This window comes from Neltuma alba, unplaced genomic scaffold, assembly GCF_004799145.2.
Source record: "Neltuma alba isolate B1F8T4 unplaced genomic scaffold, ASM479914v2 tig00012817_pilon, whole genome shotgun sequence".
Classification (NCBI taxonomy): domain Eukaryota; kingdom Viridiplantae; phylum Streptophyta; class Magnoliopsida; order Fabales; family Fabaceae; genus Neltuma; species Neltuma alba.
Window position 1 is genome coordinate 58987 of NW_021637210.1, and position 25296 is coordinate 84282.

General features: G+C 33.2%; 2 protein-coding genes across 3 annotated transcripts; both read right to left on the reverse strand.

Annotated features, from left to right (window-relative positions):
- Positions 1-1220: 1220 nt before the first annotated feature.
- LOC114731271 (protein PLASTID REDOX INSENSITIVE 2, chloroplastic) lies at positions 1221-20339 on the reverse strand. 2 transcript variants are annotated; one of them, XM_028918416.1, is made up of 5 exons: positions 20329-20339; positions 5097-5101; positions 2746-3015; positions 2570-2665; positions 1221-1655 (listed from the first exon to the last, which is right to left on the reverse strand). In XM_028918416.1, the coding sequence occupies exons 3-5, from the start codon at positions 3013-3015 to the stop codon at positions 1461-1463; spliced, it is 561 nt and encodes a 186-aa protein (XP_028774249.1). In that variant the 5' UTR covers positions 5097-5101; positions 20329-20339; the 3' UTR covers positions 1221-1460. The 2 variants fall into 2 exon arrangements, with proteins under 2 accessions (XP_028774249.1, XP_028774248.1); XM_028918415.1 differs by lacking the exons at positions 5097-5101; positions 20329-20339 and having other exon boundaries at positions 2746-3065.
- Positions 6844-15027, reverse strand: LOC114731270 (DNA polymerase lambda). Its single transcript, XM_028918414.1, has 14 exons — positions 14843-15027; positions 14560-14697; positions 13744-14091; positions 13343-13421; positions 13123-13253; positions 12693-12755; positions 12147-12326; positions 12005-12058; positions 9379-9467; positions 8776-8866; positions 8363-8443; positions 7944-8011; positions 7293-7377; positions 6844-7200 (listed from the first exon to the last, which is right to left on the reverse strand). The coding sequence occupies exons 1-14, from the start codon at positions 14954-14956 to the stop codon at positions 7102-7104; spliced, it is 1620 nt and encodes a 539-aa protein (XP_028774247.1). The 5' UTR covers positions 14957-15027; the 3' UTR covers positions 6844-7101.
- Positions 20340-25296: the final 4957 nt, after the last annotated feature.

Below are 25296 nucleotides of genomic sequence, written 5' to 3' on the forward strand. Positions count from 1 at the left end.
TTTATAGTTATTGATTTTATTTTTAAGTAATTCTCATAGTAATTGTACATATTAAGAAATTTTCATAAAGGGTAATTTTAATATATATAATTAATAAGAATATTTTAAAATAAATATTTATTTATTACAAATAGTTAACTTAACTAATTACTTTTTTATGACAACTTAAATAATTATTTTAGTGCTTGCAAATTTCTTGTGGTATATAACATTTAAAAATTATTCATTTAGTTTTTATATTAAGGATTAAGGATATAATGTTTTAAAGAGCTTGTGCTGTGGTGGCTGTGGACCACTGAGAAGTAAGTTCCCCAATGTTTTTTCTACCCAACTCTTAATGTTGGGGTGTGAGGACGTAAAGTTGAGCCTTCTATGTAATGGATGACATGAGTTATGGTTGAAAAAGAAGAGTGACACCAATGGCCAAAAATAAATAAATCAGGGAGAGTTACACAATTTTTAATACTACTTCCGGTTTTTTTTTGTAAGAACTATTTTAATTTTCAATTTAATCCTAAAAATAAAATCTCAATCTACTACTCTTATATTTATTTATTTATTTTAAATAGTTCTTGTAGTAATGCACATGTTAAAAACTCCATCAAATGGTAATTATAACTAATACATATGATTAATAACAATATTTTAGAGAAGATAACAGATATTTATTGTAAACAATTAATTTAACTAATTTTTTTAATATACTCAAATTAATTAATTAGTTTTATATTAAGGATCAAAGATAGTAGCACAATAATATATTATGTATCTTATTTATAGCTGAGTATCAAATATTTCTTTATGTTAAAACCAGCAGGAATCAGAATGTAAGGTAGTGTTCGGTCAAAAAAGAGAAAAAAAGAACGTAAGGTGGTGCCTAACAAGGCTGTTGTAGCCATCACAGGGACTAAACAACGCGAACATATAGCATGGAGACCAGATATTATTCTTATACGGATTATAGTTGCAACATTTTCATCTATATTAGTGAGACTCCAAGCTCACAATATTTACTTCTCAAGAAAAAAAAAAAAAAAAAAAGAAGCTCATGCCATAACATGATGACACTATACAACTTAATTATTATATCCAAGTCATTTGCATCTCATTCTTCTTACGTATTAAGGAAAGCATTAAATTGATAAAACTTTTCACATTTGCTCTATTAAAAAAAATGGTATTGAAAAAAATATGTTGTACATTTTTTCTCACCTATTTCCTTTATTGTACTAAATAGGGATAAAATTAGGAAAATGTCATCAATTATCCCACAAGTGATTTACATTTAAGAACAAAGCCTCCATACCTAATTTCACCAACAAATTTTCCGTCATAAAAAGTTCAAATTTCTGATTACACTCATTATCAATGGATTTATTACTACTAGCCCGTCTTGAAAAGAGACACAATCAACGTTAAAATTAAGATACAAAAAGGGTTCTACTTGTTTCTTTCATTTATCAGTTGGTACCAGAAGCAGTCCATTCTTTCCAGTCCTTGTCAACATGATTTTGAGCCCACTTGATAGCAGCACGTGCAGCCTGTGGCCCTCCTGGTAATCCCCTCTCATTTACAGTATCGGCCATGTCTATGAATGGTAACACCAATAGTGTCCCCGGTCCTCCATATTCTGAGTGTAAGAAAGTACTGAATATCTGTTCAACATTCACACAATATAGAGCCAACATTGATGAGTTCATTCTAATAATATTGTTTGCAATGGCCACCAGAAGTTACAACCAATCAAACAGAGAGTGAATTCACCAATGATTGATTACAGACAATGTCCACAAAAAGAGGACAGTCGGAGAGACAGACAACGTTTAACTTGAACTTGAAAATCACATATGAATAAATTTCAAGTAAAAAACATATTTATGGAGGACTGATCTACAAGAGATATATAAAGCATGCCAATCATAGAGATGTTAGTATTTCAAACATATTTTTCAATGCTCCATCTTATAATGTTAGATATGGCTATATTCTGAGTATCTTCATGAGCTCTTTCATTTTCAGGAGTACATTACACATTTCTTTATTACGGATACAATGTTTTCCAAATGAAGTTCTATTCTATACAAGATTTCAGATGTCAAGCTCAATCTGAAGATAATAGTTCTCCATTACTCATCATAACAGATATCACAAAGGCCATGAACTAAACCAGTAAACACAGCTCAAGATCATTTTTTCCCAGTAAACACAGTTCTAGCTTCTTCTTTTTCTCTTTTTAATTTTATTCAAAGTTTGTCGCCCAATAAATCAGAAGAATCATGACATATGTTATAATCCGTAGCTTTATTCTGAGTCCCTATCTATATCTTACCCCTTCATAAGTCAGAAATGAGACTTTTCAGATTACTGGTATGTTATCAAAGGGGCCTAATAAACCAATATCGCTTTACCCACAATATTGCTTTAGCATCACTAAAACCAAAGATGAGAAACAAAGTAAGCCCTAGCATTCGCCAGAAAATTTGTTGTTGAGCTCAACAAGTATATCATCTGAGACAACTTTGCTATATTTTGGAACAAAAGGGCAGAGAGCATAAGCAGGGTAACTCACTTCGGTGCAAACACCTACAACTTCGTCAACTGATTCCCCATACATATCTTTCTTCGAAAGTTTCTTCAGTAGATGGTTTCTGAACTTTTTCGTCTCCTGACAGCGGCGTAAAGAGGACATTAAGTAACTTTCTTCAACAGAACCCAAAAAAATAACAAATTGAAACAGAAACTCACGGCATCAGCGAATTCAGGAATTGGGTCAGGGAATTTGTATTCTGCAGCTCTAGTAACGAGCATTTTTGTGGATGAGGAGGAAGGAAATCTGTATTCCTTCGATGAAGGAAACGAGGAAATTTTTTTGTAAGTTGTTCCATATAAACGGCTCTGTGAGAAGGATAATGACCGAGCACAGAACAACGAAGAAGAAGAAGAAGAAGAAGAAGAAGGGATTGAATCGAATATTGAAGCGGCAAAACACGAAGTAGAAGAGGCACACCAAGACATCTCAGTGACTTTATCCGATTTCCTTTTGCGCATGGGACGCTCGCTGCGACTTTTAAACTTGGGCTAATTTTACTGGGCATCTCGCTGCTATAAATTTTATATTTTATATTAATTAACATTAATTTTTATAAAATAAATCCTTAAAGACAAAATTTCAATTTTGGTAAATCTCATCCAGTTGCTTTTGTCTCTTTTGAATGCTTATATGCAAGGAATAAAAAATCGAACTGGACACTAAACCGGTTGAAGTAGTGGTTTAAGGGTTAATGGGTCAGATCGGGGTTAACTCGGATCAGACCAGTCATATTAAAATAATATGAAAAATATTATTAATCATCACTGAAGTCCAAGTGATCATGATTTTAAAATATAATTTTGGTAAATTTTACAAAAACATTGATATTTACTTATAAAATATTTTATGAAGGTAATATTTAAGATATATGATTAAATAATAAATATATATTATATACATCAGATCCCTATTTTATTTTGTACCATTAGTTCACCGTGACCCTTACTCAAATTTTATGGGAGATGGTGCCATACCCACAATGTCAACTAAGGAGGAGTAAAAACAGCACCCATGTCAGTGGTTATTAACAGTGAATGAAAAATCGGACCGGACCGGCCGGTTCAGGCTAGAAACCGACCAACCGACCAGTTTTTCGGTCTGGTTCAGCAACAAAACCGGTGTACGATCAAACCGGAAGAAACCGGTGCAAACTGGCATCAAACCGGGTAACCCGCGGGTTGGAATGGGTTTCCCGGTTCTCTGTATTCTTTTTCTGAATTGTGGGAGAGAAGAAGGACCTTACCGGAAAAAAAGAGAGGAAGAAGAGAAGGAAAAGAGAAGGAAAAACGTAAAGAAAAACTTACTGTAAACTGATAAATCATGATGAAGATAAAATGAAGAGCTTTCTAATTTTTAGAGTACATAGGAAAAGAAGGGAAAAGATTTCAGTGAGAGTGGAGGCTTCATTGACGGCAAGACAAGAGAGAGAAGCTTGAACAGAGGAGCACGAAGAGATACAGACTACAGATGGAAGGCAAGAGATTCAAATAAAATAAAAGAAAGCAAAATAATAAAAAGGATGCTTTTTTATTAATAACCACTGACATGGGTGTTGTTTTTACTCCTCCTTAGTTGACATTGTGGGTATGGCACCATCTCCCATAAAATTCGAGTAGGGGTCACGGTAAACTGATGGTACAAAATAAAATAGGGATATGATGTATATAATATATATTTATTATTTAATCATATATCTTAAATATTACCTTCATAAAATATTTTATAAGTAAATATCAATGTTTTTGTAAAATTTACCAAAATTATATTTTAAAATCATGATCACTTGGACTTCAGTGATGATCAATAATATTTTTCATATTATTTTAATATGACCGGTCTGATCCGAGTTAACCCTGCTTTGACCCATTAACCCTTAAACCATTACTTCAACCGGTTTAGTGTTCAGTCCCGTTTTTTGTTCCTTGGTTATTAATGAAAAAGCAGCCTTTTTATTATTTTGCTTTTTTTTATTTTATTTGAATCTCTTGCCTTCCATCTGTAGTCTGTATCTCTTCGTGCTCCTCCGTTCAAGCTTCTCTCTCTTGTCTTGCCGTCAATGAAGCCTCCACTCTCACTGAAATCTTTTCCCTTCTTTTCCTATGTACTCTAAAAATTAGAAAACTCTTCATTTTATCTTCATCATGATTTATCAGTTTACAGTAAGTTTTTCTTTACATTTTTCCTTCTTTTTTCCTTCTCTTCTTCCTCTCTTTTTTTCCGGTAAGGTCCTTATTCTCTCCCACAATTCAGAAAAAGAATATAGAGAACCGGTAAACCCATTCCAACCCGCGGGTTACCCGGTTTGATGCCAGTTTGCACCGGTTTGCTCCGGTTTCTTCCGGTTTGATCGTACACCGGTTTTGTTGCTGAACCAGACTGGAAAAATTGGCCGGTTGGCCGGTTTCTGGCATGAACCGGCCGGTCCGGTCCGGTTTTTCATTCACTGCTTATATGATACTACCTCCTATACCTGTAAGGTGTACTTCATAGGTTATTATCTTAGAACCGGAGCTAGTAAAAGATTAAAAAAATGGAATCAAATATGTAAAATAATTACTCCATAAATACAACCAGCAACATTTTATTTCAAGACAAAAACCAAATTATCTACATAAATATAATCGTTTTTGCATATTTGTATATTTTTCTTCCTCCACCAATATTTATTAGATATAGATTTGCGGGGCGAAGCATATAGCTGCCTAGTTGGTTAAATGCTATTAGAAAAAGAATTCAAAAATAATTCAAATTCAAATTTGATTTTTTAATTATTATGAATATGAATAATAAAAATAAATAAATAATAATAAAAGAGATTGGATTTCAATTTGGAATTACTTTTCTTTAGAGAGAATTCGAAGTAAGACGAAAATGCGAGAGCTTTTTTCTTGTTTTGCTTTCTTTGTACATTATCCAAAACATATATATATATATATATATATATATATATATATATTCCTACTTGTCCGACAATTGTTGAGCAGTTTTTGGATATCAAACGGATCTCTCCAGAAAGTAATTTTACTGTGACCAATTTTCCCTCCTTTGCAATCAGTTTCGCTTCAACACCTGCTGTTCTAGCTAATTGTCATTGACCAATTCATATATAGATCAACCATTACACCATTTTTTAGTTCAACTGATCAAATCAACCGACTTAGTTCAGCTCTCAAAACATTAATCTCATATGAATTTCAACTATTATTTTCATCTCTTCTTTATTATTTCATATTACATCCTAATAAACAGCATTTGAAGTTTCTTTCATCATTTTCTAAATGCGTCCCCACCTCATATTGGTATAGAGAAGAATTTTAAAGGAAAAAAGGATACAACAAAGGCATATAGGACTTTTGGCATTGAAATTAGTACTTCATTAAGTTTTTCCCCTCGTATAAATAAGCCAATCATCTTCCTGATAAATTGATTGGCATACTAAAAATATTCTTGTTAATATTTCATTATATTAGGTTTTTCAATGAAAAAATCCTAAGAAAAATACTACTTAAATTTTAAAATCCTAAATTAGCCTTATTCTTTACATTTTAAGAACAATTGACTATACTTGAAGAGCAATTAATAATGTATTTTTATAGGAATTCTTGATTTAGGATTTTTGAAATTTAAGTGATTTTTTTTTTTTTTGGGATTTTGCCTTTCTCAATCAACTTTTGAGTTGTAAATGCCAGCCTGAATATGTGACTCGCTTATAACGTCTAACTAAATGTATACTATGTACTCCTCCATTCCTTAATATAAAACCTATTTAACTAATTTTATTAGATTAAAAAATTTAAGTTATTTAATTATAAAGAATATTATATGTTTTTTCCTACAATACCATAATCATCCTTATTAATATTCTCCCTCCCCCTTCTACTTGATTATAGTTGAGAAAGTATTCATAAAAGTAATTTAGAAAAAATTGATAAACATGATAAATAATTTTTATATTTAAAACCAAAATCAGCTTAATAATTAGGTCTTATATTAAGGACTAGAAGAGTATATAAATTTATTAAGTACCATTTCAATACATTTCGAATTTGATCTCAATTTTAAGCTTTGTTCAGATCCCAAAATAAAAAAAGTTTACAATTTGTGAAAGGAGGAAAAAAAATCTCCATTGGAAAAAATTCCCTTTTGCAGCCAACTAATTCAAATCCAAATTAACAAGTACCAGCATATATCAGATAGTTTGTCAAAAAAAATGCAAATTTAATAGACGCAATTTCTTGCATGGGAAAAGATAGCAATCAGCAAAAGCCAAGAACTTCTATTTTAGATTCATGAGAAAGGGCTCCTGAAAGGACTCGTAAGGTTCATGGAAGAGTTATACTTAGTCTGAACTGACACAAGAAGTGAGTGAAAAGCCGAAAACTACTTACATATATACATAGAGTAAAACTGATCCACTCACTTAACCCAAAAAACCAAAAAAAGAGACGAAAAACTTATTTACTTACAAGATGGTGGGCCCCTCCTGATGTCTAACTCCGCAATTTCTCAGTTTAAAGATTTCTTTCATGTGGTTCAAGCCAAGGAAATCCCAGAAAATCAAACACTTCCTTTTCTGTGTGAAATTTCAGACTTGCTGTTCCTCTTCCACCCTGGAACATAAAGATGCATGACAAGTCAACTAATATTAATAATGCATAGGAGAATAGATTATAGTAACAACCACCCCAGAATGAAGCCATACCCGTTTTCCACCAGAACCCTGAACAGCGGGGAACAAACCAGTGTCATCAAGCCGGAATCCTTTAGATTCTGCCAGCAGTCTCAACCTGTACTCAGCATCAAACTAAAGTGGTGACTTTCCAACTCAGATGATCAAGAGGGGATGAAAAAAGAACAAATTGCTCCAACCATAGCAATGTGCATATATATATGCTGATGGGAGTGTCCAGTTTATTCCAAGAGAAAGAGAAGCAGTAAGCCATTAATTGTACCAAGGTTGGTCATTCCATTATGGTTACCAAATTGACCAGTTGAAAAATTTATACAGATGAAAAATCAATTTTGAAGTTCATATCAACATGAACATCATCGACAGTCCATTAACCAAGTCAGCTTCAAAGATAAGTGCCATAGCAGAGTTTAAGTAAAATCATCCACGATTGAACTGAAAACACCAGTAAAGTGTAAGGACCAAAAAAAGTTGGATAAACTATAAAAAAAACATGTAATTATCCCGAAAATTTAAAATTCTCATTCAAGTTCTTAAGGTATTCAAAATGCCTCAACATGTAAAATTGATATGGTAACACGGGGAAAAATACTAGCATAGTGATTAAAATTTATGAGAAATAAACAAATCAATACTTAAACCCTGAAAACTGCACGAGCATACCTCCTATTTAAAACATCATTTCCTGTCCAAGCTATAAGTCCAAAAGCATATATGTCTCTTGGGTACACCTGCCAAAACATTAATATTTAGACTAATATTTTTTGCAGATGTCTATATAGTCGATGGTCAAAAGTTTACACATGGGGGAGGAGGGAAAATGGGAGCAGACTACTTAGATATACACAGCCAATATCGGATGATTTAGCAATTTATAATGCCGGCAAAAGAATGAAAGTACAAATTGAGACTTCAAAACTCCAAGAACATCATGCAGAAAATATGTCACTCGGGATGCACATATGAATAAATTCACAACATTACACCAAGTCAAAAAGAGAAATCAGGAAACTCCACAATTTTTCCTGAACACTCAGAATCTTCATCAGACATTCAATAAAAGATCAATTACCATCTCTTACCTTTAAATCTATTCGATGGCGCAACTCCCTCCCAGGATAGGTACAAAAACCAAAGTATGTGTCAACGCCAGAATCAGTACCCTGAGTTTACTTAGACAAGTCAACAAGGAAACCTTTTGCATAACTCCGAATCACATGATCAAGGCAAGATTTTGTATACACAAATCACAATGGAAGAATAGGGTTCATAGTTCATACTGCCATTTAAAAATCAAGGAAAAATGTGTCTTACATAATGGACAAGATAACTCCACATGCGCATACAATCACTGACATAACCATCAATACGGTAATAAGATATACGAGGCATGTGTACCATCATGCAAAAAATACTTGGTTTTAAAGGAAATGGAAAGGACCTTTAACTTTCCAAGTAAAAAGGACACTAGAAAATAGGAAAAAGCTCATATTACCTCTTCGCTGTGAATACTGAAAATCAAATCTTCTCTTAGGAAATTCATTTCCTTTAAACGCTGTACAAATTTTGTCAAAAATCCTTTGTGACTGCAAGCCAGAAAAAAATCAACTGAGCCTTCAAACACAAAAATAGAAACTTTCAAAAACAAAACGTACAGAGGAATACACATTATTAGTCAGTCGCTTTCTCTTTTAACAGAAGGAGCAAAAGGATGGTGGTGGATGCTGCATCCCTCCTTCTCCCCCCCCCCCCAACAAAAAAAAAAACCATAAATGAAATAAAGCAAAAGAAAATATTGAAAGTAAAACTTCAAGCATCTCATTAATAGTTAAAAACGTAAAGACTTAAGTGATTTGTCTAATAATTCAACAAACACATTCATGTAACAAAAAGAATAATAAAAGCTCGCACACTATAGTTATAATCATATGAAAATCTTTCAGGAACAAATTTTGCATGATCCCAATTGAAAAATGTCACTGCATTAATAAAATTCATAACGTAACAACATTTTCTGTTGCGATGTTTTTTTAGTGCCTCCATTTAATTATATTGTTTTTTCAAAGTTGAAGGCAGGGATGAAAGATATCAAACTCACCTTTTTCCATCAGGATGTGTAATAATAATGTCCATATCTCCACATGTAGCTTTTCCACGTCTATATGATCCACCACAAACAATCTCAGCCTAATCGACATGACAGGGGCATAACCAAGATTTTAATTCACACATTGCTCAAAAAACCACAGCACCAACAAAAGTTGAAATTGTGAATAACATCATGAACTGAAATTAAAACAGCAGAAGATACTTTTAAAAAAAATTCATCCTAAACCTACAAGTTATAACTGCATTACGTGATTTGAATTACAATAGGTCACAGATCATGATTACAACAAAATTACGACAGTAGTCTAAGCCTAAAGCACCATCCTTGAAAAAGAGATACAAGGTAAGAAAATGGCACCAAAAATCGCATACCCAAATGATAGTCTGATGAAGAAACATAAAGTAGAAAAGAGTAAAGGGGGGAGAGAGAGAATAAGAGAAAGGAATGAAGAATTCTATTATCAACAATCAAGATACCCCATTACACCCTTGCTCAACCCTTTACACAACTACAAGCCGGAGCTAGTTAACATAGTCCAAGTATAGAAACCCTTCGTTTTCATACATGTCAAACAATTCCAGGAAATAATTGAGAAATCATGAACATGAAATCTGCCTCTCCCCTGCCTGTTGACTATTCTGTTACATAAAAAGTTTCTTCTTCCAATGCAATCTTTTGATCATTAAGAGAAACGTTAATTCAATCAACGTACCCTTCATCAAATTGCAGCATTGGCACTACATCAAAAGCAGTCTCGTATCATCAGTTGATGCTATACATGGTAGATGTTTTTAATATATTCTAACTAATATTGAACCCATATCACACGTATTGCATCAATATATTTCCCTATTCATTCCTTTTAACTAACAAATAGATTGCTAATCCCTTGACAGTCTTCATAACAATACTACCTACTTAAAGAAATTATCTTTGTCCTTAAGGATCTAGACAAATCAAATCTTCAAGACAGAATTCTAAAGGCAACAAAAATCGAATCCTCTGATGCGACTAATACATCGGACATCAAATTCACAAACTTATATCCCACAGTCCTAATTTCTCAGTTTGCTAGACGTCCTTGTGTTGGGCCTTTTAATTCCTTCCAAGGCCCACCTTATTGCTGGACAAGGCTCTTAGATGCTTCTAGGTTGGTGGAGAAGCAACACTATTCATCGATTAGACCAACACATGACAAACTAGCCAATGCTTTTGACTAGAAAAATCTTTTTGCTTTGTCTGTGTACAAGCCTGCAATCCTTTCCAGCTTGGCCCTCTTTTCTCAAGAGTCTCAAGGGGTTTGCTTGAAGTCTGAATTGATGTCGTGTGGCTCAAACAAGCAAAGCATCCTAGAATGCTCATGCATGATTTAATCAGAGATTTAAACTGGGGTGGTTGTTGAGTTTCTTGGCCCAGGTTTATGGGAACATTGAAGCATGAATATGTTATCATAATCCTAGTTCTAACATTAATTTAAGATTCCAAATCCACTGAATCAACAAATCAACAACTTATCAAAGATCATCTTAAGCTTCGCAAAAATATTCCCAGCAATCATGATGATGAGCCATAAACTAAACTTCAACGGAAAATCTGTCTTTACTCAAAGAAGATGCTCAACTGCCAATGAAAGATGGAGGAAGTGAAACAAGAGGAGACAAAGGATGAAGGCTGATGAAGAGCGATGATGGTCTAACTGTTGTGACTTGATGGAACCCCGGCCATAGAGAATGGAGAAAGTTTTAGAGGCTTTTCCTCATGGTTTGCTTGGGAGGTCACGTCTTGGCCAATGGAATGTCCAATCTTGTCAATTTTTACTGCTCTCATTTTTTCCACCTCTTCCTCGGATTTTCCTTCTTCCTCTTTTTTATTGCTAGATTCACATTTTCCTTTTTGCTTCTTCTTGCCTTGGCTTCTATCTTGCCTAGTTAGTAAATCCAAATGAGGCTTCACAGTCCAAGATTCTCACTTGACACTGCTTCAATCTTGCCTACAAAAACGTCTGTGGTTACTTCATAGCCGCATCCACCATGAAAGCTTGATTCTTGTCAAGACCTCTTCAAATCATCAATCCCCAACACATTCTGCTCTAGACAAGCATAATTACTCTTGAACATTGTCACATGAAGCTCCAGCCTCTATCCAAGATCTCCAAGCTGTTTGTGTAATCAAGTATCTGTTCTGCTCTAGAAAAGCATTATTACTCTCAATCATTGTCACATGAAGCTTCAGACTTTATTCAAGATCTCCAAGCTGTTTGCGCAACCGAGTCTCCATCACTACTATTTGGATAACATTTTTGACCAAATGGCTAAAAAATCAGCTCTAATACCACTTGACATGTGGTGGACATTTTTACTGGATTCAGACTAATACTGAAATCATATCAAACCTATTACATCAATATATTTCCCTATTTATAGAGGATTCCCTTCTTACTAACTAACAAATTATTAATGCCCTGACCTTCTTTGCTCTTGCAACATAAATATGCATAAACAGACAATAAATCCATGCAGTGTCTATAGAAAATAAACTAACGATTTTACAGGCTCTGAAAGATCAAACATTTAAAAAAACTCATGCATTCCAACCCAACTAGGGTAGTGCTCACCCCAGGCAATATATCCTCACCAACTTTCTGCAATAAGTTCTCCATCTCTTGTACCTATCAAATCAGAAAGGGTGTTAAAAGTTTTGGAGTAAAAGAAAACAAGTTCTTTGCAATGAATATCTTGCAAAAAGTATTACCAGACCTCATTGCGTGGAATCCTTTGCCTAATATCATCAAAGTATTTCAACCCTAACTTTTGTGCATTTGTTAGCGAATCATCATTCCTCAGATCATCTAATGTACGGTGTCCTTTCTCATACAATTTTAGTGCTGTGGCTGGACCTATACCCCACACTTCTCCAAATAAGGATATTGTTCGCACCTATAGTGAAGGGACAAACGAGTGGGCAGTAAAATCACAAATATAGCCCGAGTGAAGCAAAGCACTACAGTAGAAAATGTGCTATATATAGAACAAATATAGCTATTTTTTATTATATATATTTCATATCTTATATAGTATTTTTAATTAAAATTTATTTTTAAATAGTTTAATTTTCCAATGCATATATACGATTATCTATTTTATATGATGTATAATGTTTTAAAGTAAATTTCCTATTTAAATTTCAATATTTTGCATAACTTATATATTATATTATTTGTTTACAAGGGAAACTAAAAAAGTTAAATCATGAAGAAAAGTTCTCAAAGGTCGCAAAGTGAGACATGTTAAAACTTGTAATACCTTCTCATCAGTTTCAAAGTGCTCCAACTTGGATAACTTGCCAGTGGTTATTATCTCCTGTATCTGGACACAGTAAAATCGATTGCTTCATTTGTTATAGGACCAAATGAGAAAGAGAAGTCTTAAATGCAAGTAGGAAGATGCACAAATGTCCAAGGAATTCAATATTCTGGTTGTTGTACGGTCAACAGAGTTCTATTGCCTTCAGAATGCAAAAAATCAATTCATCAGCTACAAAGCATCATATGATTACTACAACCAAGTCAAATTTAAGAGAAGACGATCTCATAGGACAGAAACAAGATGAAGCTAATAGTAGGTGGCAATTATTATTAATATATTAAAACTAATTCTATATTGAGCTCAAGGTTACAGTAAATGAATCCGTATGTAAAACAGCCTAAGATAGCAGTTTCTATAGCTCACTCACATGATCTTTCATTGATTTTCCAATTGATGGCAGGTTTTTGACCTGGTCCACGCTTTCAATCTTAAATGGCAACTTCTCAATCACCGCAATAGCTTTGTAATAGCTAAAGGACCTCCGATCATCACCCAAAGCTTTGAAACAGCATTAGCACAATAAACAAGTGCCCAAGAAAAATATAAAATAACGGGAGAATAATCTGAAGGAGTTATTTGGGGCTTACCTCTATATATGTTCACAAGTTTCCCAAATATCTCCGTTATGTTCTTGTTTAGATCAGGTGGACAGTAAGTTAAGGATGGCTGTAATGTTAGGCCCTCATTAGAATAGTTTCCAAAAAGAGCAATGCAAAAAGCTTAGATGCCATATTTGAATTATGTGACCTTTTCGGATTATTGGTTCTTATTAATAGCAAAATCTACAATTTTAGTAGTTTTTAAAAATCACACATGCTTTTGGAGAATGCTTTTCAATCAACTCAAAGTTTTGGAGCGGTCTTTGACAATTGACATGGCACGTTATGAATTTACTTGGTAAAGCTTATACTTCCAAACTAAGCCCAAAAAATTTAGGGAAGAACATAAGAGTATATATATACTTGAATTGTAAGCTTCTAGGTCTTACTGCCTCATTTTCAGCATTTGGGCTTTGAGGTCTTGTACTTGCATAATGTAAACAGCCAACTGAATCATCATGACTGCTTGCTGTACTTGGTGATGAATATACTTCATTTTCTCTTCTATCTTCAGTAGCGTCAACATTTACAATTTCAATATCCTCGGAAGAGGATTTCATCCTTTTGTTGGGTAATCCTTTATTGTCACTGGAACTGCTTCCATTAGCTGGTTCAGGACCCAAAGTCTCATCGGGTACATTTTCTTCATCCGGGACCACCTTCAGTATGTACATATCCTCAGATAGCTTCTCCCCCGACTTCAAGCTGTCTTCCAACCATTGATAAAGGAGAACTCTCTACAGCAATGATCATTAAAGCACTTTCCGAGAATAAATATGCAAACCCACATAATGAGGTTTGAAGATGGAAAGCACGTTCACCAAAGGACTAGATTTAGAATAGTTACTAATAAAATTTCCCTATAGGAATATTAAGCGTACAAGGTTTTTTCGAAAACCAATAAGGTAATATGTTCTTTTCTTTCATACACTTGTTTGCAAAAATAAAAGAATCATGCTTTTATAGAAATATTAACAGCAAAGAAATAAAATCTGTCGTTTAAGTTTTTCTTTCCCAAATAGCAACTTTCAGTTGCCACAAGATACACTAAAGAAGCAACTCACACTTCTGTTTAGATAATATAACAATTTATTCATGCAGAAGAACTGAAGTAAGTTCGTCAATAAGCAACCCCAGCATGTTCGAAAATTAAGATTATAAAAAATATACTTAATTGAAGCAAAAGCAGGAAAAAATTGGCTGACCCCTTTAAAACGTGACAAATGCTCACTATCCAATTGCCGGAGAAGGGAATCAGAGTCCATAGCCAAAATGTGAGTAACCCTTTTGGACAAACGCTCTTCTATGACAGCCCCCATTTGCGCTAATTTCTGCTTCCAAATCTTCAAAAACCAAAGTACGGAAGGGAAATGAAAGTAAATTACCAAAAACGAAGAAGCATGGAACAAACATAAGTGTGGGTAAGAGCAAAAGAAAAACACACACACACAAGTACAGATTGACAAGCTTAAGTGTATGCAGTGAAACCTGCAGTCGACGAGCTTGAACTCCTTTTTCGACTAAGAAAACGACCATTCCCGAGAATATGCCATGTGGATGAGATGAACTTGAATTCTTTATTGCTTTAGACTTTGGCGCCATTGTGGCGGGTTCGTTTCTTCAGAAAGAGGTTCGTGGGTCGTCTATTGGCGGGTTCGTTTCTTCAGAAAAAGGGAGTTCGAGGGTCGTCTACAGAGCACATTACATAATGCCAGAGGGGTCAGGTAAAAGTGTAGCCGGTAATCAAATAAGCAGGTAGTCAACAGTAGGCCTAGGGAAAGGGGGAAACCTTGTGCGTGTGTCGCGTCATATGTTTGTGAGGACAAAGCCGAGTGCTATTTACGTTGGAATTTCGTGCTCAAAAATTCCTAATGGGCTCCCTTTGGATAGGAAGAAAAGCAGGGTAAAACGAAAATGAGAGGAAACTGAAAGGAAAAATGTTGTTATCATTTTTTTGGGGTGATAAGAGAAAACAAAGATGAAGAAAATAAGCAAATGGTAAACTTAACATATTGATTAATATCTTGAGTAAAGAATCAGACCAATCTAAGCATTGTATGGCGGGGTGATTTGGACTAAAATTGTCATTATATAGTTGAGTGACCGAATTCAATTCACAATATAAGTCATTTTGACTAATTTATTAACATCAAAAAATCTCAGTTAACTCATTAAATATATTTTAAATTAAATTTTTTTTAACTTTACACATATACTCATTGAAGTTGTGAGGGAAAGAAAGAACATAGAGAATTACGTTTAAACATTTATTAGGGGGAAGACTTAATGGATGTAGTGGAGCCGAGGCCATCACGCAGCGCAATGACATATTTTGTCCTCTTCCACCGAGCAACATACTGTTCTGGTCTTACTTTTATATTTAGGATAGAATAAAAAAAATTTAGCCTTCTTTGTAGTAATTTTTTATATGGATGTACAATTTCACTCTTTATTTATTATTGTGTCAACTTTATTTACACAAGGTACAATATATATAAATAGAGATAAAATTAAAAAATTATTAAATTTTTAATGAGAGTTAATAAAATTTAAGATTTCTTTTAATTTGTATAAAATATGTTGAAAATAACTTATAAATCGGACTAAATAAAAACCCTTATATGAGAGCCACTTTGGAGCGATTTTTTGATGCAACTTGGGGAGAGGGCCCCCTTATTTTATACACATATATGTTTGTGTGCGTGTGTATTTTTTGGTGAACAAAACTCTTGATATATATTGATATAATGTTATTTCGTTGGTAACTCCTTTTTCGACTAAGAAAACGACCACTCCCGAGAATATGCCATGTGGATGAGATGAGATTGAATTCTTTATTGCTTTAGCCTTTGGCGCCATTGTGACGGGTTCGCTTCTTCAGAAAGAGGTTCGTGGGTCGTCTATTGGCGCGTTCGTTTCTTCAGAAAAAGGGGGTTCGAGGGTCATAAGGCCAAAAGGAGAGAGGTGGTAATACGAGCTGACGGTGCGGATACGGACCAAAAGCGGTACGGGCTGGCAAAAAGCCCACCTCCATATTCTTTTTTTTAAAATCAAAACTATTATTATTAATATAGGTTGAATTTAATTTAAAATGTTAAAATTAGGTTTCGAATATTGAATTTGAATAGTGAGTTATAATAAAATAAAATGAAGATTAATTTATAATTTAAGAATATATTTTTAAAAAACTAATATATTTTTTATAAATAGTTAATTTAACTAGTTTTTTTATTCAAAGTAATTTAGTTTTCCTATTCAAATTAATTAAGTAGATATTTTATGTATAAATGTATAAGTATCACATGTTTATTTAATTTTATAAAGTCTTTTATAGTGACACAACAAATAAATGAAAAATAAAAGATGGACAATGATCTTCGTATAACTACACACAGAATCACAAATATATAAAGTGTTTAATTACTTATGCAATGATATGAAAAAAACAATGTTTAATTGTTCATGTGGAATTTAATAATCAAAATATTTTAATTATATTACAAATTATATGGAAAAAAAAAAGAAGAAGATGGGCTAGCTCGTCAACCCGTGAGCTAGCCCGCGACGGAACAGGCTCAAAATAGTACGGGCTGGAATAGCCCACACCTTGACGGGTGGACATATTGTCAACCCAAACCTGTCTTTTTGACGGATTGGATCCACGGACCCGGCCCGTATTACCAGCTCTACAGAGGGGTCAGGTAAAAGCGTAGCCGGTAATCAAATGAGCAGGTAGTCAACATTAGGCCTAGGGAAACCTTGTGCGTGCGTCGCCTCATATGTTTGTGAGGACAAGGCCGAGTGCTATTTACGTTGGAATTTCGTGCCCAAAAATTCCTAACAGGCTCCCTTTGGATAGGAAGAAAAGCAGGGCAAAACGGAAATGAGAGGAAACTGAAAGGAAAAATGTTACTTCCTCCGTTCTTTATTATAAAAGACATTTGATCATTATGGTATGTTCCCATATATAAGAGACACTTAAATTTATCTCTATTTTTTTGTATTGATTTCTTATTTTACCCCTATTTATTTTGCCTCCAACTCATATTCTCTCATCTTCCCACTTCTCTTTTTTTTAATAATTTAATTGCTCTCTCTCATAATCTCTCTCCTTATTAATGGGGTATTGTTAGAAAAAAACATTATACTTTTTACACATTAACTGTCCTTAACTAATTTTAATTGTTTTTTTATCAACGTAATTTGGTTATTTGTCTCTTATAATAAGAAACGGAAGAGTATCATCAGTTTTTTGGGATGAATAAGAGAAAACAAAGGTGAAGAAAATAAGCAAATGGTAAACTTAACATATTGATTAATTTCTTGATTTAAGAGTCAGACCAATCTAACCATTGTACGGCGGGTTGATTTGGACTAAAATTGTTTTTATATAGCTGAGTGACCGAATTCAATTCACAATATAAGTCATTTTGACTAATTTATTAACATCAAAAAATCTCAGTTAACTCATTAAATACATTTTAAATTGAATTTTTTTTTTAAACTTTACACATATATATTAAAGTTGTGAGGGAAAGAAAGAACATCGAGAATTGCGTTTAAACATTTATTAGCGGGAAGACTGAATGGAATGTAGTGGAGCCGAGGCAATTACGCCGCCCAATGGCATTTTGTCCTCTTCGACCGAGCAACATACTGCTCTTGTTTTCTTTTCAGAACAGAGAGAAAAAAAATTTTTAATCTTATAATAAGTTATTGAGAATTTTTTATATAGATATATAATTTTTATTTTTTATTATTATGTCGACTTTATATACACAAGATAAAATATATATTAAATAGAAATAAAATTAAAAAATTATTAGATTTTAAATAAAATTTTTTTTGAATTTCAAATAAAAATTAATAAAATTTAAGATTTTCTCAGTTTATATAAAATATGTTAAAATAACTTATAAATTAAACTAAATAAAAATCTCTTATGAAGAGTAATGACTCTAGAGTCACTTTGGAGCGACTTTTTTGATGCAACCTGGGGGGAGGGCCCCTTATTTTATACATGTGTGTGCGTGTGTATTTTTTGGTGAAAAAACTCGATATATATTGATGTAGTGTTATTTCCTTGGTAACTGCGCATTATGTTCACAAACTCATTGCGGATTTATTTTTAATATATATAATCTGCGTACAATTATTTTTGTTAAATCTTTTTAAATTATTGTGCCACTGGTCTAACCAGTTAGACTATAAGAATTATATAACAGTTAGCTGTTTTGGTTTGACATTCGATATGAGTTGTTATAATATAAATTTTTAATATTACTTCCAACATTTAACATAAGAGCTAATTAGAATATTTAATTTGGTTTTAAATATCAAAAATCAACCAATTTTATAAGAGATTCTCATCAGGATGTGATTCTAATATACATGATTTCCAAACTTGAGTTAGTAGTTGAGTTGAGTCAAACCATCCAATCTGATTCTTTAATCACTTATATTTAACCTATATACTGAAAATCAACCCAGGCTGATCCAATACGCGCACATATAGATAAGAAATATAATCAACCTTGTTATTCAGAAACTAGAGATAGAGAAGAAAGAAGATATTACAAAGCATGCATGGAAGCGCAGAGAGAGAGAGAGAGAAGAAGAAGAAGAAGAATGATATATATATATATATATATATATATATAAAATATTAAGGGCACTTGGGCTTGTTGCCGTGAGTGAGCATATCAGTGTAACATCTGCCGCACATCTCTCTGTGGCCATAAGTGCCCGAGGAACACACTTGCATCTGGCACAACACGTCCCACACGCTCTCAGACATACCTTTGGCCTCGAATGCATCTTACATCTCTCTCCCGCACCGTACTCCACAATCTGCATCAATACCATTGTTCTTCATCATCATCAACCATATACCTATACATATATAGAAGGAGAAGAAGAAGAAGCCATACTTATATATGGAAGAAGCCTTCTGTTGGGTCCTTTCACCACCTGCACCATTCAAGGCCATTAATTAATAAGGAAACATGTATACACATATATAGACACAGACAGATCTATGGAGAGAGAGAGAGAGAGAGAGAGAGAGAGAGAGAAGCATCATCAAAACCAGAGAGTTATGATGAGAGGGTTGGTGGTGTTCTTCGTTATTGATCTTGACGACATCATCATCAGATGAAACCTGCAAATCGATTAAACCAGAAGAAGAAGTGAAGAATACTTCAAAGGTTGATTTAGCAGTAGTATTTGGCTAAGGGGATAATGGCATAATGCATTCTCTATTACCTCAACTGCAAAACAAAGAGCAATAGGAAAGTCATCAGAAGAACAAATCTTGAATAAGCCATCTCTCCTACTTCTACAACACTGTGTGCCACACTGCCACGGTTTTGTCTGTGTATATATAGCTGGTTGTCTTACTGTGCAATCTTATAGCTTTGAATTCATCCTTCAAAGATTTACATTTTTATTAAAATATAACAACTAGCATTTTAAACGGAAAGAAACTAATCAAAATATATAATTTCAAAATTATAGAGAAAAAATTGTTCAAACTATAATAGCAAATCATTATATTGTTAATTAAATTCTTATTACATATTACTCCCGGTTTTAATTATAAAATTTTATTTATAGACTATAAATAAGGTCTTATAATTAGAAGCAGTAGTGTTATGATTAGAGGTAGTATCAAGAATATTTAATCATTAATTTTGACAATATAAGTTGTCTAGAGTGGAATAATGCAAATGTACACCAATTATTAATAATTAAATCTTTTTTCCGACGATTAATAATTAACCTATCTAATCACTAGGGCCTGATCTTTATTAATTACCCCTGCTTCTCGTAGCTGTCTCGCACAAACATCACAGGTGGCCTTCTCAAAGCATGCATGAAATCCAGAGCCAACAAGTGCCCCTAACATGTCAAAACAAATTAATACACTTTCATTTCGTCTCCAAATTTTTTCATTCTATTCTACTCATCCGCACAAAGTCACACACACAACTAATCCATCAACAAAATTAGAAAACAATGATATATATATATATATATGTATAGGTTATTCGTATTTATGTTTTCTTAACTCTTACAAATGATTTTGCCAAAAAAAAAAACTCTTGCACATGATTTTTGAATTTCTTAATTGTTTATTTGCATCCGGAGAAATTAGATTTTTTTTTGTTAAACATAAGTATTTATTATTTATTAAAAACAATTTAATTAAATTTTAAATCTTAATTCATCATCAATTAATCTGCCAAATATTAGATGGTAATATATAGAATTAATGTGAGAAGACTGAGTAACAATGCATTGAAATGGTAAAGCATATATTGGTCACAGCAAAACTGACCCAAATAGTAATTGTCAGTGCTCAAGCTGCGGTCCATTTACATATTGCGATGTGGACATAACCGCAACCATCCATGTATTAATTAATTTGCGCGCGTGCATGTGACTATGCGAGTGTTTAATACTCATTGCGGATTAATCGGTTGTCAAGACTCCCTCCTCCGGATTAAATCATTAATTTTGTCTAAAATTATTGTTTTGATACTCAAAAGATAGATAACTAATTTATAAATATTAAAAAATTAGTTAATTAGTTATTTGTAATAAATTGAGGTTGTTTTAACTAAAATACTCTTATTAATCATATACATTGAAATAACCTCTTGATAGATAATCTTTAATATATGCAATTATCATAAAAATTACTTGGAGGCAAAATAGATAAATATGATAAATAAAATTAATTAGTATCTTATATTTAAGATATAATTAAATCTTTGATCAGTTTTTATATTAAGAACTAGAAGTAGTTCATAAAAAAAAAAATTTTAAATTTATCTTTAATGGAGTACTATGAATTATTTCCATCGTTCATGGTAAAAAACAGAGTTATTTCCTCTAATCCCAAGTCATTTCTAAAAGAATTTTTTTGTTTCATAGTATAAGTAACTTGAAGGTAATTAATACTCTTTTTTTGGGGGTAAAATACGGGACAACACGCCCAATCACTATTCCTTTATTATTCTAGGGAACAAATTCCCTTTAAAGTCATTATACAAATACAGTTCAATCTCAGGAGGTGGCTTGTCAAAAACATTCATCACCTGTGTCAATCCTAGACTATGATTTGCAAGAAAATCCGCACACATATTCCTTTTTCTGTAAACATGTACAAATCTAATATCAACAAAATTCCTCATCAACCTATTAATTGAGTTAAGCAGTGAAGAGATCGATACCTCTCCATTCCTAATGCCTTCAAGCTTTCTAATTGCGGTGCAAGAGTCACTTTCCACGACAAGTCTTCTGGTGTTCATGTCCTTTGCAACCTGTAATCCAGTAAGAATGCCCCACAGTTCCGCCTTGCAAAGCCCTTAATCCATCTCCCATTCCAATCCCTTAACAGCCCTCCACATCCAATTATTTTCATAAATATCTATTAATACTTTAACGATACTTAATATAAGGCCTAATTATTAAGTTAATTTTAATTATAAATGTAAGACTTATTTTTCATATTTATCAATTTTTTTTAGATTATTCATATTGATACTCTCTCAACCATAATTAAGTAGGAGATGAAGGGACTATGTTAAGAAAGATGATAAAAATGTTTTAGAAGAAATATGTTATATTTATCATAATTTTTTAACTTATCTAACTTTTTTAATATAATTAAATTAGTTAAATAAATCTTATATCAAGAATCAGAGAAATATTTATCTATTAATTTTGTGCTTGCAATCAATACTTGAGTACTTCCTCCTTGTTTTTTTTTTTTTGTCGTGGCCTTATAATCTATAACTGACATCCAAACGCCTCTCTTATGATTTTTTTTTTTAAATGTGAAATTGTGAGTTGAATTCTTTCCATAAAAACACACAGACGAAAAAAAACTAAAATTTATGTGCTTTTCTAATCTTATTTATAAATCACTTTTAACATATTTTTTATAGATAAGGAAAAATCTTAAACTTTATTAACTCTCATTTAAAATTCAATAACTTTTTAACTTTATCCCTATTTAATATATATTATACCTCACGTAAATAATGTTAATACAATAATAAATGAAGGATAAAATTATATAGTCATGCAAAAATTTCTCTTAATACCTTATAAATAAAACAAAAAATATCTTCTTTCTCTGTCCTATAAATAAAACTAGGGAAGTACTACGTAAGAATTATTTTTTTTGTTTAATTTCAAGTTTTGCTCACCATTTAATGGTACATTCTTTTAAATCTTAGCTATCTTCGTCTAATGCCCCCCATTAAATAGACATATTATTAAAAATAAATACTTTTCTGGTTTTAAATGTAAAACTCATTTGTTAGTTTAATTTATAATAAAAAAATGTGTTTTATATTTAGGACAGTAAAGTAAAGAGTATTAATTATACTTGGAAATTTAGAACATTTTCTCTCTAAGTCAGGACAGATAAATAAATAACAACAGACAAAATGCCATTAATTAAAAAAAAAAGTGTATTCTTCTAAAAATATAAAAATTTGAAATGAAGGAGAACATTGAAGTCGGGATAGGGAAGGCGCCCGATGGCTTATAAATAGGAACACGTTTCCCTACTCAGTGGGAGATGAGCACTGATATGGCTCATCTCCCAGTGCACACCGTTTCATTAAGCAAAAAACATAACCTGTATATTCCAAAACCAAGTCGAATCTACTGTGCTCTTAGGCACACTTTTTTTTTTAATGACCATCAACAAAAAGCACTAAGCTACATCAAAATATAACAAGATTAACAACAAAATTAGGAGGAGAGTAAAGAAAGCTTATTCCCTCAGCAACATTCAGCGAGTTCTTGGCTAGCATGTCGGCCACCGTATTTGCATCTTGACCACACCAGGCTAAGTTTGCATCCCAATCCTTTCCAAGCCATCCTTGAATCTCAGCAAGAAGGTCCTTTTCCAAGTGTTCATCATGCCAACCAGTGTCAAGAATTTCCACAAGCTCTTGGCAATCAGTTTCAATGACGACCCATTTCCAATTCATATCCCAAGCTCTTTTGAGGCCCCAAAGCACAGCCCAAGCTTCCGCATGAAAACTATTACCCTTGTCGATATGAAACATAAAACATGAAGCAAATGCCCTTCATGATCCCTAGCCACACCACCACATTGCTGCCACCAAGTCCTCATGGCCAACTACTCCATCCACATTGTATTTGACACATCCCACCCAAGGTGGTTGCCAACTACAAATCAATCGTGCTTGAGTACTAAGACTATTGACGCCCACATACAAACATGCAATAATGGCCTTTGACTAGGCAATAACAGAGAGACTTCCCTTTGATTTCCGATTAAAAACACCATCATTCCTATTCAACCAAATCTGCCAAGCTAAGACAACAAACCAAATGCACCAAGGAACTTCTAAGACTCTACATTTTAGACCAATATTCTAGTTGATCCACTCTATGAAATCCACACTATCAAAAAACTTGACCTTAAGCTGATTAGGTACAAGTGCTTCCCAGCAAGCGTGTGCTATCTGACAATCACGCAACGCATGAAGTGCATATTCACATGTAGCCCCACAAAACATTCCTAAATTGCACTGATAACTTAGGAACCTCCTAAATAATACTATGTTGCTACCTTAGGAATTTTACTTTGGATGTATTCTTTGCTTCTATTCTTTAATCTTGTTGAACATTATTTCAGTTGATAAAGGCTTACGGCTATGGTGCATAATTTTTTGTATCGATGTGGCGCCAAACTAGACTTCATGTCAACTCTGCTATAGTTAATTGCAAGAATTAGTTATTTTAGAAAATGAAGCATGCAAATTTAGTATAAAAACTAAAAATTTCTCCCTCGTGCGATGTGTTAGAATCAATCTCACCCAAGAGGGGGGTGAATTATGTGAGTTAAAAAAAATTGCGAAATTAAAACGAGACAGTATTGAAAACAGAGAGTTAGAGTTAGGAGAGATTTCACCGCAAAGGGAAGGGACACAAGATTTATACTGTTCGGTCTTAACCACTTGACCTACGTCCAGTCCTCAGAACACCTCTGAGTATTTCACTATCTTCCAAGATCGATAGGGCTCTTGGTGCCTCGGTACAGTAATTGAATCGCTCAATCACTCCCCCTTACTCTCGTAAGGATACAAGCCCACTCAAGAGTCCACACTCTTGAGTATCACTCAATAGTAATAATGAAGAATAGTTATCGACTCTCTTACAGAGTGAAATTAATGATGACACTGACGCTCAGTAATATTGAAGAAAACAGAGTATTGAATGCTAGACTTAATAATCACAGATGGTAGTTCCGGTATTCAATCCTCTTCATTAATGCTTCTTCGCGCGCTTTTATAGTTGAGATCGTTAGTAGCCGTTAGACGGAAGAGCTTCTAGCTGTTGTGACTCCATTTGCGTGTTTCGCCAGTTTCAACGGTTCCGCCATTAATGCGTTTGAGCTTCTGACACTGTAGGTTGTAGTCTACGTAATCCCGTTGAAGAGCCGTTGTATTCTTTCTTAGTAATCTGCATATTTTAAACTTTAAACAAGTAAGAGTCTTGCGGTGTAGGCTTTAATTATGACCAAGAAGAAAAACGAATTTATCATTCAATGATTCTGGATGAAATGATTTATCTGTAAAAAGAGAAGAAAGACATCCTGGACATGCTTTATCGAAGTGGTGATCGATTACTTGTTGATCGATCAGGTTATCGATAAATAGAGTGAAAGCTTTTTGAATCAGTTCAACAATATTATCGATCAAGTGTTGGATCATTGATTTTAAGAATCATCATAGTTGACGGAAATCGTTCCATGATCGAACAAGTGATCGAACACTTGTTGATCGAACAGATTATCGATAATTCAAGTGTTACATAAATGAAACTTCAGTCATTGATGATCGAACAAATTATCAATAAATAAATAAAGGATAAGGTTATCGATAAACAAT